General features: G+C 50.2%; 1 protein-coding gene across 1 annotated transcript in view; it reads right to left on the bottom strand.

The window, feature by feature from the left end:
* LOC135522958 (junctophilin-1-like) overlaps positions 1-20,978 on the bottom strand; it is a 117,432-nt gene that overhangs the window by 34,744 nt on the left and 61,710 nt on the right. Inside the window, exon 4 of the mRNA XM_064949686.1 lies at positions 2,644-2,762. Coding sequence (XP_064805758.1) covers positions 2,644-2,762 — 119 coding nt within the window. The remainder of the gene's footprint in view (positions 1-2,643; positions 2,763-20,978) is intronic.

Genomic DNA, 20,978 nt, shown 5'->3' with positions numbered 1-20,978 from the left:
CTGGTACCTGTTACCAGGGGCTGCAATGAGTTTACTGTACTATCTATCCCCGGGGGTTTGTATAGGGGCCTGTTTGTATAAGGACAGGTTTGATACACAAGATGGTGCCGACGATGAGGGCTGCCTCTCTTCTAGTCCTTAGGAAATTTGGCAGTATATATATATATATATTTGTTTATGTATTATTTCTTACATGGTTAGCCCAGAAAATCTTAAGAACTATTGGATATCAGAGAGACTTACCAGCACTACGAACAGGAATACTCCTTTGTCCAAACCACCCATGGCATCTGAACTGATTCTAGAGGTTGACCCAAAACAACCCTGCCGGGTGAAAGGAAAACGGAGTGGTCTTCTGGTCAGACTTCAGAGGCGTGCACACCGCCCACCGCTTCCGAGTACATTACTCGCTAATGTCCAGTCTCTAGATTACAAGGTCGATGAAATCAGGGCAAGGGTTGCTTTCCAGAGAGACATCAGAGATTGTCACATACTCTGTTTCATGGAAACATGGCTCTCTCGGGATATACTGTCTGAGTCGATACAGCCCCCTGGGATCTTCATGCGTCACGCCAACAGGAATAAACATCTCTCCGGGAAGAAGAAGAAGGGGGTGTATGTTTCATGATTAACAACATACAGGAACTCAAGTCCTTTTTGTTCCCCTGACCTAGAATTCTTTACAATCAAATGCCGACCATATTATCTCCCTAGAGAATTATTTTCGGTTATTGTATACAGCCGTGTATTTTAGATTAACTAACTTCAAAGTAATGACTCGGACATCGGGTTTAATACGAAAGCTTCTTTTTAGTAATAATACTTGTTCACGTTACATTTAACAACTTTGTTTTGGTACAGAGCAATGCAGGTAAGATGCTGTCGGAAAGTCAGCCACAATCACATAGCACCTGCACATAATTGGCGCGTTATCTCTCTCATTCCTGTCGCAAGGCATTCTGGAACTTGCAGTCAAAAAGCGTAATTCAATTCAATTCAAACCAATACAATTCCATAGGTAAATAACTGTAAAGAAATATCTTTAGATACAGCTCAATGACTTAAACATTAACTCTGTAGCACATTAAAGTTACAACAGTGTATATCCCCCCTCAAGCCGATACCACGATGGCCCTCAAGGAACCTCACTGGACTTTATGTAAACTGGACACCACATATCCTGAGGATGCATTTATTGGAGCTGGGGATTTTAACAAAGCAAATTTGAGAACAAGGCTTCCTAAATTCAATCACCATATTGATTGTAGCATTCGCGCTGGAAAAACACTGGATCACTGCTACTCTAACTTCTGCGGTGCATACAAGGCCCTCCCCCGCCCTCCTTTTGGCAAATCTGACCCCGAATCCATTTTGCTCCTCCCTTCCTATAGGCAGAAACTCAAACAGGAAGTACCCGTGCCAAGGACCATTCAATGCTGGTCTGACCAATCGGAATCCACACTTCAAGATTGTTATGATCACGCGGACTGGGACATGTTCCGGGTAGCCTCAGAGAATAATATAGATTTATAAACTGATTCAGTGAGTGAGTTTATAAGGACGTGCATTGGAGATGTTGTATCCACTGTAACTATTAAAACCTACCCTAACCAGAAACCGTGGATTGATGGCAGCATTCGCACAAAACTGAAAGCGCGGAACCATTGCATTTAACCATGGAAAGACAACTGAGACTATGGCCGAATACAAACGGAGTAATAATTCCCTCTGCAAGGCAATCAAACAAGCAAAATGTCAGTACAGAGACAAAGTGGAGTCGCAATTCAATGGCTCAGACACAAGACGTATGTGACAGGGTCTACAGACAATCACAGACGACAAAAAGACAACCAGCCACGTCACGGACACCGACGTCTTGCTACCAGACAAACTAAACACCTTCTTTGCCCGCTTTGAGGATAATACGGTGCCACAGACTTGGCCCGCTACCAAGGACTGTGGGCTCTCCTTCTCCATGACCGACATGAGTAAGACATTTAAACGTGTTAACCCTCGCAAGTCTGCTGGCCCAGATGGCATCCCTAGCCGCGCCCTCAGAGCATGTGCAGACCAGCTGGGCTGGTGTGTTTACGGACATTTTCAATTTCCCCCTATCCCAGGCTGCTGTTCCCACATGCATCAAGATGTTTTGCTATTGGGCCGACAGGTTACTTGGCGAGTTGCTGAAGTCAGGTAAATAGTTCTGTGCATCAAACTCAAAGGCTGTCGTCAGAACCATTAATCTGGCTCTGACCAATACATGGCAGAACCATTAATCTGGCTCTGACCAATACATGGCAGAACCATTAATCTGGCTCTGACCAATACATGGCAGAACCATTAATCTGGCTCTGACCAATACATGGCAGAACCATTAATCTGGCTCTGACCAATACATGGCAGAACCATTAATCTGGCTCTGACCAATACATGGCAGAACCATTAATCTGGCTCTGACCAATACATGGCAGAACCATTAATCTGGCTCTGACCAATACATGGCAGAACCATTAATCTGGCTCTGACCAATACATGGCAGAACCATTAATCTGGCTCTGACCAATACATGGCAGAACCATTAATCTGGCTCTGACCAATACATGGCAGTTATGTGATAACGAATCTGGTGGTCTAGAATGTTACCTGGTTGGTGGAAGTTTGGAGACAGCTCCCTAGCGACGGCCCTAGCGATGTCACAATCCTGTCTGGCAGAGAGAGCTGCCTGGTCTGCTGCCTCTCCCTTCGTCCTGGCATGAGCCGTCCTGCAACACACACACACACACACACACACCGCATTAGAACAGCAACACACTCACAACGCATCTCTCTCTCTCTCTCCCTCTCTCTCCCTCTCTCTCCCTCCCTCCCTCCCTCCCTCCCTCCCTCCCTCCCTCCCTCTCTCTCATTCCCTCTCTCCCTCCCTCCCTCTCTCTCCCTCTCTCCCTCCCTCCCTCCCTCCCTCCCTCCCTCCCTCCCTCCCTCCCTCCCTCCCTCCCTCCCTCCCTCCCTCCCTCCCTCCCTCCCTCCCTCCCTCCCTCCCTCCATCTCTCTCTCTCTCTCTCTCTTCTCTCTCCCTCCCTCCCTCTCTCTCTCTCCCTCTCTTCCTCCCTCCCTCCCTCCCTCCCTCCCTCTCTCTCTCCCTCCCTCCCTCCCTCTCTCCCTCCCTCCCTCCCTCTCTCTCCCTCTCTCCCTCCCTCTCTCCCTCCCTCCCTCCCTCCCTCTCTCCCTCCCTCCATCTCTCTCTCTCTCTCTCCTTCTCTCTCCCTCCCTCCCTCTCTCTCTCTCCCTCTCTTCCTCCCTCCCTCCCTCTCTCCCTCCCTCCCTCCCTCCCCTCTCTCCCTCTCTCCCTCTCTCCCCTCTCTCCCCTCCCCCCTCCCTCCCTCCTCCCCCTCCCTCCCTCCCTCTCTCCCTCCCTCCCTCCCTCCCTCCCTCTCTCTCCCTCCCTCCCTCCCTCCCTCCCTCCCTCCCTCCCTCCCTCCCTCCCTCCCTCCCTCCCTCCCTCCCTCCCTCCCTCCCTCCCTCTCTCCCTCCCTCCCTCTCCTCCCTCCCTCCCTCCATCTCTCTCCATCAGGGATAACATACCACCCTGACCCCCTGTGCTTCTATCTCAAATCCAAATCCTTCTTTCACAAACGGAGCTATGCCCGTAGGCTGGCCCACAAAGACCTAAATCCAGTCTGCAGGATCTCACTGCTCTGCTGCAGGATAGGATCTCCATCTCTTCATTCAAAGACTCCATCATGGACACTGTTACTGACAAATGTGGCTGCTTTGTGTGATGTATTGTCTTCTTGCCTTTGTGCTGTTGTCTGTGCCCAATAATGTTTGTACCATGTTGTGCTTCTGTCATGTTGTGTTGCTACCATGCTGTGTTGTCATGTTGTGTTGCTACCATGCTGTGTTGTCATGTTGTGTTGCTACCATACTATGTTGTCATGTTGTGTTGCTACCATGCTGTGTTGTCATGTTGTGTTGCTACCATACTGTGTTGTCATGTTGTGTTGCTACCATGCTGTTGTCATGTTTTGTTGCTACCATGCTGTGCTGTCATGTTGTGTTGCTACCATGCTGTGTTGTCATGTTGTGTTGCTAACATGCTGTGTTGTCATGTTGTGTTGCTACCATGCTGTGTTGTCATGCTGTGTTGCTACCATGCTGTGTTGTCATGCTGTGTTGCTACCATGCTGTGTTGTCATGCTGTGTTGCTACCATGCTGTGTTGTCATGCTGTGTTGCTACCATGCTGTGTTGTCATGTGTTGCTACCATGCACCCACCCACCCTTTGAAAACCCAGTGAGATAAGAGCAGGTACACTCACTCACTCACACAACCTAACTATCCTCTCTTTCACAGCATGCGTACAGACACGGCTGGGCACCACATCTGGGTACCTGGGCACCACGGCTGGGCACCACGGCTGAGTACCACGGCTGGGTACATGGGCACCACGCCTGGGCACCACGGCTGAGTACCACGGCTGGGTACATGGGCACCACGGCTGGGCACCACAGCTGGGCACCACGGCTGGGTACATGGGCACCACGGCTGGGCACCACAGCTGGGCACCACGGCTGGGGACCTGGGTACCACAGCTGGGCACCACGGCTGGGTACCTGGGCACCACGGCTGGGTACCTGGGCACCACGGCTGGGTACCTGGGCACCACGGCTGGGCACCACAGCTGGGCACCACGGCTGGGGACCTGGGTACCACAGCTGGGCACCACGGCTGGGTACCTGGGCAACACGGCTGGGCACCACGACCGGGTACCTGGGCAACACGACCGGGTACCTGGGCACCACGGCTGGGCATCTGGGCACCACGGCTGGGCACCACGGCTGGGGACCTGGGTACCACAGCTGGGCACCACGGCTGAGTACCACGGCTGGGTACATGGGCACCACGGCTGGGCACTACAGCTGGGCACCACGGCTGGGTACCTGGGTACCACAGCTGGGCACCACGGCTGAGTACCACGGCTGGGTACATGGGCACCACGGCTGGGCACCACAGCTGGGCACCACGGCTGGGGACCTGGGTACCACAGCTGGGCACCACGGCTGGGTACCTGGGCACCACAGCTGGGCACCACGGCTGGGTACCTGGGCAACACGGCTGGGCACCACGACCGGGTACCTGGGCAACACGACCGGGTACCTGGGCACCACGGCTGGGCATCTGGGCACCACGGCTGGGCACCTGGGCACCACGGCTGGGCACCACGGCTGGGCATCTGGGCACCACGGCTGGGTACCTGGGCACCACGGCAGGGTACCTGGGCACCACGGCTGGGCACCACGGCTGGGCATCTGGGCACCACGGCTGGGTACCTGGGCACCACGGCTGGGCACCACGGTTGGGCACCACAGCTGGGTACCTAGGCACCACGACTGGGCCCCTGGGCACCACAGCTGGGCACCACGGCCGGGTACCTGGGCACCACAGCTGGGCACCACAGCTGGGCACCACGGCTGGGTACCACGGCCGGGTACCTGGGCACTACAGCTGGGCACCACGGCTGGGTACCTGGGCACCACGGCTGGGACCACGGCTGGGACCACGGCTGGGTACCTGGGCACCACAGCTGGGCACCACGACTGGGTACCTGGGCACCACAGCTGGGCACCACGGCTGGGTACCTGGGCAACACGGCTGGGCACCACGACCGGGTACCTGGGCAACACGACCGGGTACCTGGGCACCACGGCTGGGCATCTGGGCACCACGGCTGGGCACCACGGCTGGGGACCTGGGTACCACAGCTGGGCACCACGGCTGAGTACCACGGCTGGGTACATGGGCACCACGGCTGGGCACCACAGCTGGGCACCACGGCTGGGGACCTGGGTACCACAGCTGGGCACCACGACTGGGTACCTGGGCACCACAGCTGGGCGCCACGACTGGGTACCTGGGCACCACGGCTGGGACCACGGCTGGGACCACGGCTGGGTACCTGGGCACCACAGCTGGGCACCACGACTGGGTACCTGGGCACCACAGCTGGGCACCACGGCTGGGTACCTGGGCAACACGGCTGGGCACCACGACCGGGTACCTGGGCAACACGACCGGGTACCTGGGCACCACGGCTGGGCATCTGGGCACCACGGCTGGGCACCACGGCTGGGCACCACGGCTGGGTACCTGGGCACCACGGCATGGTACCTGGGCACCACTGCTGGGCACCACGGCTGGGCATCTGGGCACCACGGCTGGGTACCTGGGCACCACGGCTGGGCACCACGGTTGGGCACCACAGCTGGGTACCTAGGCACCACGACTGGGCCCCTGGGCACCACAGCTGGGCACCACGGCCGGGTACCTGGGCACCACAGCTGGGCACCACAGCTGGGCACCACGGCTGGGTACCACGGCCGGGTACCTGGGCACTACAGCTGGGCACCACGGCTGGGTACCTGGGCACCACGGCTGGGACCACGGCTGGGACCACGGCTGGGTAATAGAGGAGGACAGGCTGTGAGCAGTCTGCTTTTGGTATTGTGAGCAGTCTGCTTTTGGTATTGTGAGCAGTCTGCTTTTGGTATTCTATTGACTAATTATTACTAATTATGAACACACAGCATGAAGAGCAGAGTAGCAGATCATCGCTGTGAGAGGTGTGTGTGTGTGTTTGGCTCGTGAACACACTCAGAACACACTCCGACCAGACCACCACTACACGAAGGGAGGCAACAACAAAATGGATGGATCTCTTTCATATGGGGCTCTGGTCAGTAGGGTGTCATGTGGAGCATCTGCAATACATGACAATGGAGACTGACAGGAAGTACCAGTCAGTCCAGCCAGACTCCTGCTGAATGATACTAGTCAGGACTCATCAGTCCAGCCAGACTCCTGCTGAATGATACTAGTCAGGACTCAATATAGAAACTACAGAAAGAGAACTCTGATGACCTACTTAACCCTGGTCTCCTGCCAGCCACCCCTCTCTACCCTCCCTCTCTCTTTGCCTCACTCTCTCTCTCTGTATCCCTCTCTCCTTCCCAGTTTGTCTCTTCCCCCCTCACTCTCTCTCTTCCCTCATCCCTGTCTCCTCATCAGTATGATCTTATGTGTGCTCCAGTCCTTGGACAGTGAGGCGTCCTGTTTCAAAATCAAATCAAATTTGTCAGATGCCTTAAGCTTTAATGGAGTGCGGCTGCGTGCAAGGCCGGGGTCAGTTGTGGACGGGGTCAGTTGTGGCCGGGGACAGTGGTGGCCGGGGTCAGTGGTGGCCGGGGACAGTGGTGGCCGGGGTCAGTGGTGGCCGGGGTCAGTGGTGGCCGGGGTCAGTGGTGGCCGGGGTCAGATGTGGCCGGGGTCAGTTGTGGCGGGGGACAGTGGTGGCCGGAGTCAGTGGTGGCCGGGGTCAGTTGTGGCCGGGGTCAGTGGTGGCCGGGGTCAGTTGTGGCCGGGGTCAGTGGTGGCCGGGGTCAGTTGTGGCCGGGGTCAGTGGTGGCCGGGGTCAGTGGTGGCCGGGGTCAGTGGTGGCCGGGGTCAGTGGTGGCCGGGGTCAGTGGTGGCCTGGGTCAGTTGTGGCCGGGGTCAGTGGTGGCCGGGGTCAGTGGTGGCCGGGGTCAGTGGTGGCCGGGGTCAGTGGTGGCCGGGGTCAGTTGTGGCCGGGGTCAAGTGAGATATTAAAATGGCTTCCGGTCCAGAAATAAGCCATCATCAACCAGGGACAAAGGACTCACTGATATAGCAGCAGACAGGACTGGAATATACTGGAACACAACAAGACACACAGACATGCACAGACATGCAGTCTTGTATAACTAACCTTGTGGGGACACACAATTCAGCACTATTCAAAATCCTATTTTCCTTAACCCTAAACCTAACCCTAAGCTGTACTCCTGCCTTAACTGCAAAATCTAACCTTAACCCTAAACCTAACCCTAACACTAATTCTATACAATATGTTGTTATGGAAATGAGTCAAGAGATGGACCTTAATGAAAAGTCATGTAAAATCTGAACTTTGAAAATGCCCTCTCTCCCTCCCTTACACTTTACACTGGCACCATACTGTACTGAACTTTACACTGGGCACCATACTGTACTGAACTTTACACTGGCCAACATACTGTACTGAACTTTACACTGGGCAACATACTGTACTGAACTTTACACTGGCAACATACTGTACTGAACTTTACACTGGGCAACATACTGTACTGAACTTTACACTGGCAACATACTGTACTGAACTTTACACTGGGCAACATACTGTACTGAACTTTACACTGGGCACCATACTGTACTGAACTTTACACTGGGCAACATACTGTACTGAACTTTACACTGGGCAACATACGGTACTGAACTTTACACTGGCAACATACTGTACTGAACTTTACACTGGCAACATACTGTACTGAACTTTACACTGGGCAACATACTGTACTGAACTTTACACTGGGAAACATACTGTACTGAACTTTACACTGGGCACCATACTGTACTGAACTTTACACTGGGCAACATACTGTACTGAACTTTACACTGGCAACATACTGTACTGAACTTTACACTGGGCAACATACTGTACTGAACTTTACACTGGCAACATACTGTACTGAACTTTACACTGGGCAACATACGGTACTGAACTTTACACTGGCAACATACTGTACTCAACTTTACACTGGGCAACATACTGTACTGAACTTTACACTGGCAACATACTGTACTGAACTTTTCACTGGCAACATACTGTACTGAACTTTACACTGGCAACATACTGTACTGAACTTTACAATGGGCAACATACTGTACTGAACTTTACTCTGGCAATATACTGTACTGAACTTTACACTGGCAACATACTGTACTGAACTTTACACTGGCAACATACTGTACTGAACTTTTCACTGGCAACATACTGTACTGAACTTTACACTGGCAACATACTGTACTGAACTTTACAATGGGCAACATACTGTACTGAACTTTACTCTGGCAACATACTGTACTGAACTTTACTCTGGCAACATACTGTACTGAACTTGATAATGTGTCATGTTCAAAACCAGGACAATACCTTCAGCCATAACCCCAAAACGAATGCCAAAAGCTATGGCTCTCAGCCGGGTTGGTCTAGTACTGTTGTAATCTCTCCTCCACACACACACACACACACACACACACACACACACACACACACACACACACACACACACACACACACACACACACACACACACACACACACACACACACACACACACACACACACACACACACACACACACACACACACACACACACACACACACACACACACACACACACACACACACACACACACACACACTCTCTAAAGTATCAGTAGCATAACAAAACGTCGGCATGAATTAACACCGGTGTGGAACCCAACCTGTGTGGCTGTAGAAGGTATCTGAAAGCCCAGTGTTAAGTCGGGATTACTTAAGCCTGACTAACACTATCAGTGGGCCAGAGAAACCAGACACCCAAATCATTTCAGAATGATTCATGTACGTCAGTTGGGGTTAGTATCAATGGCTGGCAGTGACGCTAGAGGTGACGGCTGTAGAACGGATGTCTTGAGATGTTATATTCTTCTGCTACGTAAGACCTAAACGAGCAATCAGCAGTTGATACATCCATTTTTTGGACTGAATGAAATGAATGATAGAAGTTATATCCTTCAAGAATGACCTAAATGCCAACAGAGGTGTTTTGAAAAGGAGGATTTATATTTATAAAAGCATCTACTATTTGCCAACCATTATATCACAAGGTTGACTGAGAAACATGTTCTCTACTACTACCGAAATGTTTGAGAATGACACAAATATTAATTTCCACAAAGGTTGCTGCCTCGCTGTCTTTAGATATTTTTGTCAGGTGTTACTATGGATACCGAAGTATAATTACAAGCTTTTCATACGTGTCAAAGGCTTTTATTGACAATTACATGAAGTTGATGCAAAGAGTCAATATTTGCAGTGTTGACTCTTCTTTTTTAAGACCTCTGCAATCTGCTTGGAGTTTGTCAGAATTTGTGGGGTTTTGTTTGTCCACCCGCCTCTTGAGGATTGACTACTAGTTCTCAATGGGATTAAGGTCTGGGGAGTTTCCTGGCCATGGACCCAGAATATTGATGTTTTGTTCCCCGAGCCATTTAGTTATCAGTTTTGCCTTATGGCAAGGTGCTCCATCATGCTGGAAAAGTGTTCCAGGATGGTGTGGAAAAGTTGCTCTCGGACGATTGTTGGTACCATTCTTTATTCATGGCTGTGTTTTGAGGCAAAATTGTGAGTGAGCCCACTCCCTAGGCTGAGAAGCAACCACACACATGAATGGTCTCAGGATGCTTTACTGTTGGCATGACACAGGACTGATGGTAGCGCTCACCTTGTCTTCTCTTGAAAAGCTAGCTTCCGGATGCCCCAAACAATCGGAAAGAGGATTCATCAGAGAAGCAGTCCAATCCCTGTACCCTTTTGCAGAAAATGAGTCTGTCCCTGATGTTTTCCTGGAGAGAAGTGGCTTATTTCCTGCCCTTCTTGGCACCAGGCCATCCTCCAAAAGTCTTTGCTTCACTGTGTGTGCAGATGCACTCACACCTGCCTGCTGCCATTCCTGAGCAAGCTCTGTACTGGTGGTGCCCCGATCCCGCAGCTGAATCACGGCACTTGCTGGACTTTCTTGGAAGCCTTCTTCACAACAATTGGACCGTTCTCCTTGAAGTTCTTGATGATCCGATAAACGGTTGATTTAGGTGCAATCTTACTGGCATAAATACCCTTGCCTGTGAAGCCCTTTTTGTGCAAAGCAATGATGACGGCACATGTTTCCTTGCAGGTAACCCTGGTTGACAGAGGAAGAACAATGATTCCAAGCACCACCCTCCTTTTGAAGCTTCCAGTCAATTATTCGAACTCAATCAGCATGACAGAGTGATCTCCAGCCTTGTCCTCATCAACACTCACACCTGTGTTAACGAGAGAATCACTGACATGTCAGCTGGTCTGTTTGTGGCAGGGCTGAAATGCAGTGGAAATGTTTTGGGATTCAGCTCATTTGCATGGCAAAGAGGGACTTTGCAATTAATTGCAATTCATCTGATCATTCTTCATAACAGTATATGCAAATTGCCATCATACAAACTGAGGCAGCAAACTTTGCGAAAATGTATATTTGTGTCATTCTCAAAACTTTTGGCCATGACTGTACAGCAATGGAATACTGTAACAAAATGCTATGTCATTCAAACGCTATGTCAGCCAACTCATAATAGTCAAATACCAGCACAGAATGATGTGGTACGTCTCCCTGCAAAACCATGACATTGACCTCCTCTTGTTGTTGGTAAGTGGGACACCTTTACAGGTGAAGGTGCCATTTGGTTACCCTGGTGATATCAGTCTGCTTTGTGCTAACATTCCATTCATGCCAAACATGGCTCGGAGTGATGAGGAGTGGCATGATAGGTAAACAGACTGGCACACCGGAAGTCATTTACAGTAGGTGGAATGATAGCTAAACAGACTGGCACACAGGAAGCCATTTACAGTAGGTGGAATGATAGCTAAACAGACTGGCACACAGGAAGCCATTTACAGTAGGTGGAATGATAGCTAAACAGACTGGCACACCGGAAGCCATTTACAGTAGGTGGAATGATAGCTAAACAGACTGGCACACAGGAAGCCATTTACAGTAGGTGGAATGATAGCTAAACAGACTGGCACACAGGAGGCCATTTACAGTAGGTGGAATGATAGCTAAACAGACTGGCACACCGGAAGCCATTTACAGTAGGTGGAATGATAGCTAAACAGACTGGCACACAGGAAGCCATTTACAGTAGGTGGAATGATAGCTAAACAGACTGGCACACAGGAGGCCATTTACAGTAGGTGGAATGATAGCTAAACAGACTGGCACACAGGAAGCCATTTACAGTAGGTGGAATGATAGCTAAACAGACTGGCACACAGGAAGCCATTTACAGTAGGTGGAATGATAGCTAAACAGACTGGCACACATGAAGCCATTTACAGTAGGTGGAATGATAGCTAAACAGACTGGCACACAGGAAGCCATTTACAGTAGGTGGAATGATAGCTAAACAGACTGGCACACAGGAGGCCATTTACAGTAGGTGGAATGATAGCTAAACAGACTGGCACACAGGAAGCCATTTACAGTAGGTGGAATGATAGCTAAACAGACTGGCACACAGGAAGCCATTTACAGTAGGTGGAATGATAGGTAAACAGACTGGCACACAGGAAGCCATTTACAGTAGGTGGAATGATAGCTAAACAGACTGGCACACAGGAAGTCATTTACAGTAGGTGGAATGATAGCTAAACAGACTGGCACACAGGAAGCCATTTACAGTAGGTGGAATGATAGCTAAACAGACTGGCACACAGGAAGCCATTTACAGTAGGTGGAATGATAGCTAAACAGACTGGCACACAGGAAGCCATTTACAGTAGGTGGAATGATAGCTAAACAGACTGGCACACAGGAAGCCATTTACAGTAGGTGGAATGATAGCTAAACAGACTGGCACACAGGAAGCCATTTACAGTAGGTGGAATGATAGCTAAACAGACTGGCACACCGGAAGCCATTTACAGTAGGTGGAATGATAGCTAAACAGACTGGCACACAGGAAGCCATTTACAGTAGGTGGAATGATAGCTAAACAGACTGGCACACAGGAAGCCATTTACAGTAGGTGGAATGATAGCTAAACAGACTGGCACACAGGAAGCCATTTACAGTAGGTGGAATGATAGCTAAACAGACTGGCACACAGGAAGCCATTTACAGTAGGTGGAATGATAGCTAAACAGACTGGCACACAGGAAGCCATTTACAGTAGGTGGAATGATAGCTAAACAGACTGGCACACAGGAAGCCATTTACAGTAGGTGGAATGATAGCTAAACAGACTGGCACACAGGAAGCCATTTACAGTAGGTGGAATGATAGCTAAACAGACTGGCACACAGGAAGCCATTTACAGTAGGTGGAATGATAGCTAAACAGACTGGCACACAGGAAGCCATTTACAGTAGGTGGAATGATAGCTAAACAGACTGGCACACAGGAAGCCATTTACAGTAGGTGGAATGATAGCTAAACAGACTGGCACACAGGAAGCCATTTACAGTAGGTGCCATGTGGGATATATTTACGGGCTCTAGGTGAGACAGACAGTAAGATAGTAGCGCAGGTCAGGACGCTACATATTAAACAATGGGTGTGAGTCTAATCCTGGATGCTGATTGGTTAAAAACCAATAAAACCAATTCACCAAGTTACCACCGGCTAAGTCTAAGACATTAAAATTCCTATTCACTGTTCCATCTCACTGCGCAACCCGCTGTCTCATCAGCCCAGCCAGGCAATTTATAAACTTGACCTCCAGTGTACAAAGCATCTAGACTTTAATTCACATTTATTTTAAACTAGCAATTGGTTTTCAGCAGCTGAGATTTGTATAAGCCTTACTGTTTGCCTCAGTAGTTTTGCAACATTGCTTCAGTATTGAATTGTCCCATTAGTAATAATCATGTCGGGAGCCAGGAAGAGACGGACAGTCAGACAGCCATGAAAACTAGTAAACCTTGGCTGGGAAACAAAATGAAGGCTTGGGGAGCAACCTCAGGACTTTTTCCTTGTGGAAGGATGAAATAGTATAAATAAATCAATCGCCCCAAAAAATATTATTAAAATTTGTGAATCATTATTTTAAAATGTTGGTAATGGTTGTATAAAAGTTATAATGCCCTTGAAGCCGGTGTTTTGGAGGATATAATATCACGGTTTGCCGGCCCTCAACGTGCCATTATCCATAAAACACAAGCTTCTCGTGCATTATCACTTACATGAACCTAATCCAGTTGACACAGACAGGATGAGAGTGCAGGATAATGAATAAAGTGGTCGGAGAGGAGAGAGCACCCAAGGAGAGCAGGGGAGAGGAGAGCAGGGGAGGGGAGAGCAGGGAGGGGAGAGCAGGGGAGAGGAGAGCAGGGGAGAGGAGAGCAGGGAGGGGAGAGCAGGGGAGGGGAGAGTAGGGGAGGGAGAGCAGGGGAGAGGAGAGCAGGGTAGAGGAGAGTAAGAGAGAGCAGGGGAGGGGAGAGCAGGGGAGGGGAGAGCAGGGGAGAGGAGAGCAGGGTAGAGGAGAGTAAGAGAGAGCAGGGGAGGGGAGAGCAGGGGAGGGGAGAGCAGGGGAGAGGAGAGTAAGAGAGAGCAGGGGAGGGGAGAGCAGGGTAGAGGAGAGTAAGAGAGTGCAGGGGAGGGGAGAGCAGGGGAGAGTAAGAGAGTAGAGTAGGGGAGAGCAGGGGAGAGCAGGGGAGAGGAGAGCAGGGTAGAGGAGAGTAAGAGATAGCAGGGGAGGGGAGAGCAGGGGAGAGTAAGAGAGTAGAGTAGGGGAGAGCAGGAGAGAGGAGGGTAGAGGAGAGCAGGGTAGAGGAGAGTAAGAGAGAGCAGGGGAGGGGAGAGCAAGGGAGGGGAGAGCAGGGGAGAGTAAGAGAGTAGAGTAGGGGAGAGCAGGGGAGAGGAGGGTAGAGGAGAGCAGGGTAGAGGAGAGCAGGGGAGAGGAGAGCAGGGGAGAGGAGGGTAGAGGAGAGCAGGGGAGAGGAGGGTAGAGGAGAGGAGAGTAAGAGAGAGCAGGGGAGAGTAGAGTAAGAGAGAGCAGGGGAGAGTAGAGTAGGGGAGAGCAGGGGAGAGGAGAGTGGGGGAGAGCAGGGGAGAGGAGAGTAGGGAAGAGTAGAGTAGGGGAGAGTAGAGTAGGGGAGAGTAGAGTAAGAGAGAGCAGGGGAGAGTAGAGTAAGAGAGAGCAGGGGAGAGGAGGGGAGAGTAGAGTAGGGGAGAGCAGGGGTGAGTAGAGTAGGGGAGAGCAGGGGAGAGGAGAGTGGGGGAAGTAGGGGAGAGGAGAGTAAGGGAGAGCAGGGGAGAGGAGAGTAAGGGAGAGCAGGGGAGAGGAGAGTAAGGGAGAGCAGGGGAGAGGAGAGTAAGGGAGAGCAGGGGAGAGGGAGAGCAGGGGAGAGGAGAGTAAGGGAGAACAGGGGAGAGGAGAGTAAGGGAGAGCAGGGGAGAGGAGAGTAAGGGAGAACAGGGGAGAGGAGAGTAAGGGAGAACAGGGGAGAGGAGAGTAAGGGAGAGCAGGGGAGAGGAGAGTAAGGGAGAGCAGGTTAGGGGAGAGCAGGGGAGAGGAAACGTGTGTGTGTGTGTTTCAGGACTGACACTATCTCTATGTGTTGATATGATGACTGGAACATGGGTTTTGGTCAACAGTAGGGCACGATATAGGGAACATGGGTTTTGTCAACAGTAGGGAAATGGGTTTTGTCAACAGTAGGGCACTATATAGGGAAATGGGTTTTGTCAACAGTAGGGCACTATATAGGGAAATGGGTTTTGTCAACAGTAGGGAACTACATAGGGAAATGGGTTTTGTCAACAGTAGGGAACTACATAGGGAATAGGGTTGCATTTGAGACGCATCCTTGATGTAAGTCTCAGACATCTGCCCATTCTCACATTCCAACGTCAGGCTCATGAAATGGAACCCTGACAACGGAATGGACGGACAACCAACCCAATCATGATGTTTGTGGACCAGTGACCATATCGTGTGCAGGGCTGATTGTCTTCACACACAGACGCGACCCAGAGAGCCAATGAAAATGCTCAATTCAGCCTGGGGGGCACGCACACACACACACGCACACACACACACACACACACACACACACACACACACACACACACACACACGCACACACACACACACACACCAGTGAGTCACGTTGATGTACACAATGTGTGTGACGGGATACACAGGCAGGGCTCCATCCCAAATGGCACCCTATCCTCTATGTAGTGCACTACTTTTGACCAGGACCAATAGGGAATAGGGTGCCGTTTGGGATACAAACATTAGGTACTTCTGTATTTTGAAGCAGTCTCTATACCTCTCTCTCCTCTTTCTCTCTCTCTCTTTCCCTCTCTACCCCCCCCCCACTCCCTCTCTCTCAATTCAATTCAAGGGGCTTTATTGGCATGGGAAACATGTGTTAACATTGCCAAAGCAAGAGAGGTAGATAATATACACAAGTGAAATAAACAATAAAAATTAATAGTTAACATTACAGAAATTTTAAAACAATAAAGACATTACAAATGTCATTATATATACAGTGTTGCAACGATGTACAAATGGTTAAGGGTACACAAGGGAAAATAAATAAGCATAGATATGGGTTGTATTTACAATGGTGTTTGTTCATTACTGGTTGCCCTTTTCTTCTGGCAATAGGTCACAAATCTTGCTGCTGTGATGGCACACTGTGGAATTTCACCCAGTAGATATGAGAGTTCAGTCAGAAGTGTGTCTTCTCTTGAGAGCCAGGTCTGCCTACGGCAGCCTTTCTCAATGGCAAGGCTATGCTCACTGAGTCTGTATATAGTCTCTCTCTCTCTCTCTACCCCTCTAACTCTCTGTTTCTCTACCTCCTCTCTCTGTGTCTCTCTCTGTCTCTCTTCCCTCTACCTCTAGTTCTCTCTCTGTCTCTCTTCCCTCTACCTCTAGTTCTCTCTCTGTCTCTCTTCCCTCTACCTCTAGTTCTCTCTCTGTCTCTCTTCCCTCTACCTCTAGTTCTCTCTCTGTCTCTCTTCCCTCTACCTCTAGTTCTCTCTCTGTCTCTCTTCCCTCTACCTCTAGTTCTCTGTTGGGACCAACAGCAATAATAATAGTAGTAGTGGACATTACCATTAACAACAACTACAACAATATTAATGAGAACAACAATACATTAAAGCAATAGTAGTGGACCAGTGTCAACATGACTGAGAAGACACATGACCTGGTAGTAGACCAGTGTCAACATGACTGAGAAGACACATGACCTGGTAGTGGACCAGTGTCAACATGACTGAGAAGACACATGACCTGCTAGTAGACCAGTGTCAACATGACTGAGAAGACACATGACCTGGTTGTAGACCAGTGTCAACATGACTGAGAAGACACATGACCTGGTAGTAGACCAGTGTCAACATGACTGAGAAGACACATGACCTGGTAGTGGACCAGTGTCAACATGACTGAGAAGACACATGACCTGGTAGTAGACCAGTGTCAACCAGACTGAGAAGACACATGACCTGGTAGTAGACCAGTGTCAACATGACTGAGAAGACACATGACCTGGTAGTGGACCAGTGTCAACATGACTGAGGCTTCAGTGTGTTAGTAGAACAGGTTAGTGAACTCAGCCCCAGGACCAGCTGGATGAGGGGACTGAGGCTTCAGTGTGTTAGTAGGACAGGTTAGTGAACTCAGGACCAGCTGGATTAGGGGACTGAGGCTTCAGTGTGTTAGTAGAACAGGTTAGTGAACTCAGGACCAGCTGGATGAGGGGACTGAGGCTTCAGTGTGTTAGTAGAACAGGTTAGTGAACTCAGCCCCAGGACCAGCTGGATGAGGGGACTGAGGCTTCAGTGTGTTAGTAGAACAGGTTAGTGAACTCAGGACCAGGACCAGCTGGATTAGGGGACTGAGGCTTCAGTGTGTTAGTAGAACAGGTTAGTGAACTTAGCCCCAGGACCAGCTGGATGAGGGGACTGAGGCTTCAGTGTGTTAGTAGAACAGGTTAGTGAACTTAGCCCCAGGACCAGCTGGATGAGGGTCCTGAGGCTTCAGTGTGTTAGTAGAACAGGTTTGTGAACTCAGCCCCAGGACCAGCTGGATGAGGGGACTGAGGCTTCAGTGTGTTAGTAGAACAGGTTAGTGAACTCAGCCCCAGGACCAGCTGGATGAGGGGACTGAGGCTTCAGTGTGTTAGTAGAACAGGTTAGTGAACTCAGCCTCAGGACCAGCTGGATGAGGGGACTGAGGCTTCAGTGTGTTAGTAGAACAGGTTAGTGAACTCAGCCCCAGGACCAGCTGGATGAGGGGACTGAGGCTTCAGTGTGTTAGTAGAACAGGTTAAGTCTAATGGTCACTTAATGGAAGCTGTAGTCTCGTACTTATCCGAAGCCTAGATCTTGGAGCTAGGTCGGGGAAAGACGTTGGGTTTCTGGTCATAAGTAGTGCACTATGTATGGACATCTACAGTAGATTTGGGCTTCTATTCTGCACCCTTCATTTGATGCCTAATCCACCAGTGGTGTGCAAGGCCAAAGCAACAGCTACTCTTCCTGGGGTCCTCAGGACATTTTAGCTAAAAACCTGGTTGCCTCTGCCAGTCGGCTTAAACTTGGCAGCAAGTGGATCTTCCAGCAAGACAATAACTCCAAGCAGGCAACGAAATCCACAAAGAAATGGTTAATTGACCACAAAATCTAAATTTTGCAACGGCAATCTCAATCTGTGATCTTGAACCCCATTGAAAACCTGGATAGAATTGAAGAGGTCCATAAATGCAGACGAAGGATATCAAGGATCTGGAAAGATTCTTTATGGAGGAATGGTCTAAGATCAGTAATCTACTCAGTTACCTAACAGATCACTAATCTAATCAGTTACCAAACAGATCACTAATCTACTCAGTTACCTAACAGATCACTAATCTAATCAGTCACCTAACAGATCACTAATCTACTCAGTTACCTAACAGATCACTAATCTAATCAGTCACCTAACAGATCACTAATCTAATCAGTCACCTAACAGATCACTAATCTAATCAGTCACCTAACAGATCACTAATCTAATCAGTCACCTAACAGATCACTAATCTAATCAGTCACCTAACAGATCACTAATCTAATCAGTCACCTAACAGATCACTAATCTAATCAGTCACCTAACAGATCACTAATCTACTCAGTTACCTAACAGATCACTAATCTAATCAGTCACCTAACAGATCAGTAATCTACTCAGTTACCTAACAGATCACTAATCTAATCAGTCACCTAACAGATCACTAATCTACTCAGTCACCTAACAGATCACTAATCTACTCAGTTACCTAACAGATCACTAATCTAATCAGTCACCTAACAGATCACTAATCTAATCAGTCACCTAACAGATCACTAATCTAATCAGTCACCTAACAGATCACTAATCTACTCAGTTACCTAACAGATCACTAATCTAATCAGTCACCTAACAGATCAGTAATCTACTCAGTTACCTAACAGATCACTAATCTAATCAGTCACCTAACAGATCACTAATCTAATCAGTTACCTAACAGATCACTAATCTACTCAGTTACCTAACAGATCACTAATCTACTCAGTTACCTAACAGATCACTAATCTAATCAGTCACCAAACAGATCAGTAATCTAATCAAATCAACATCTGAAGTGTAACGTACATCTATGTACATAACGCGACTATCCAATAGCAAGCCACTGTACACAGTTAGCCAATAGCAATCCACTGTACACAGCTAGCCAATAGCAAACCAGTGTACACAGCTAGCCAATAGCAAACCAGTGTACACAGCTAGCCAATAGCAAGCCAGTGTACACAGCTAGCCAATAGCAAGCCATTGTACACAGCTAGCCAATAGCAAGCCAGTGTACACAGTTAGCCAATAGCAATCCAGTATAAACAGCTAGCCAATAGCAATCCAGTGTTCACAGCTAGCCAATAGCAAGCCACTGTACACAGCTAGCCAAAAGCAAGCCACTGCACACAGCTAGCCAATAGCAATCCAGTGTAAACAGCTAGCCAATAGCAATCCAGTGTACACAGCTAGCCAATAGCAAGCCACTGCACACAGCTAGCCAATCTAGTAAGTAAGTCCTTGTCTGAGGCCAGAATGGTCCATAGGGCAGGAGCCCATCTCCTGATTTTGTATCATGAGGCAGCACAAGTACACCCCCTGGACAGGATGCTAATGTGCCCAGCTAACCAACAGCAGTTGAAGAAACATTACGTACGCGTTGGAAATAGCAACCCTATAAAAACATTCCTATTAGCAAGTTGTTTACACACAGAGGTCTGGAAGAGAGTGGGTCGTGGTGTGGGTCCCTGGGGATGGAAGAGTGGGTCGTGGTGTGGGTCCCTGGGGATGGAAAAGAGTGGGTCGTGGTGTGGGTCCCTGGGGATGGAAGAGTGGGTCGAGGTGTGGGTCCCTGGGGATGGAAGAGAGTGGGTTGTGTTGTGGGTCCCTGGGGATGGAAGAGAGTGGGTCGTGGTGTGGGTCCCTGGGGATGGAAGAGTGGGTCGTGGTGTGGGTCCCTGGGGATGGAAGGAGTGGGTCGAGGTGTGGGTCCCTGGGGATGGAAGAGAGTGGGTCGTAGGGTGGGTCCCTGGGGATGGAAGAGTGGGTCGTGGTGTGGGTCCCTGGGGATGGAAAGCGTGGGTCGTAGGGTGGGTCCCTGGGGATGGAAGAGAGTGGGTCGTGGTGTGGGTCCCTGGGGATGGAAGAGTGGGTCGAGGTGTGGGTCCCTGGGGATGGAAGAGAGTGGGTCGTAGGGTGGGTCCCTGGGGATGGAAGAGTGGGTCGTGGTGTGGGTCCCTGGGGATGGAAGAGTGGGTCGAGGTGTGGGTCCCTGGGGATGGAAGAGAGTGGGTCGTAGGGTGGGTCCCTGGGGATGGAAGAGAGTGGGTCATGGTGTGGGTCCCTGGGGATGGAAGAGAGTGGGTCGTAGGGTGGGTCCCTGGGGATGGAAGAGAGTGGGTCGTGGTGTGGTTCCCTGGGGATGGAAGAGTGGGTCGTGGTGTGGGTCCCTGGGGATGGAAGAGTGGGTCGTGGTGTGGGTCCCTGGGGATGGAAGAGTGGGTCGTGGTGTGGGTCCCTGGGGATGGAAGAGAGTGGGTCGTGGTGTGGGTCCCTGGGGATGGAAGAGAGTGGGTCATGGTGTGGGTCCCTGGGGATGGAAGAGAGTGGGTCGTGGTGTGGGTCCCTGGGGATGGAAGAGAGGGTCGTGGTGTGGGTCCCTGGGGATGGAAGAGAGTGGGTCGTAGGGTGGGTCCCTTGGGATGGAAGAGAGTGGGTCGTGGTGTGGGTC

Source organism: Oncorhynchus masou, chromosome 30 (genome assembly GCF_036934945.1).
Source record: "Oncorhynchus masou masou isolate Uvic2021 chromosome 30, UVic_Omas_1.1, whole genome shotgun sequence".
Taxonomy (NCBI): domain Eukaryota; kingdom Metazoa; phylum Chordata; class Actinopteri; order Salmoniformes; family Salmonidae; genus Oncorhynchus; species Oncorhynchus masou.
The sequence above is the reverse complement of the archived record's forward strand: the minus strand, read 5'-3'. Positions and strand labels throughout refer to the sequence as shown.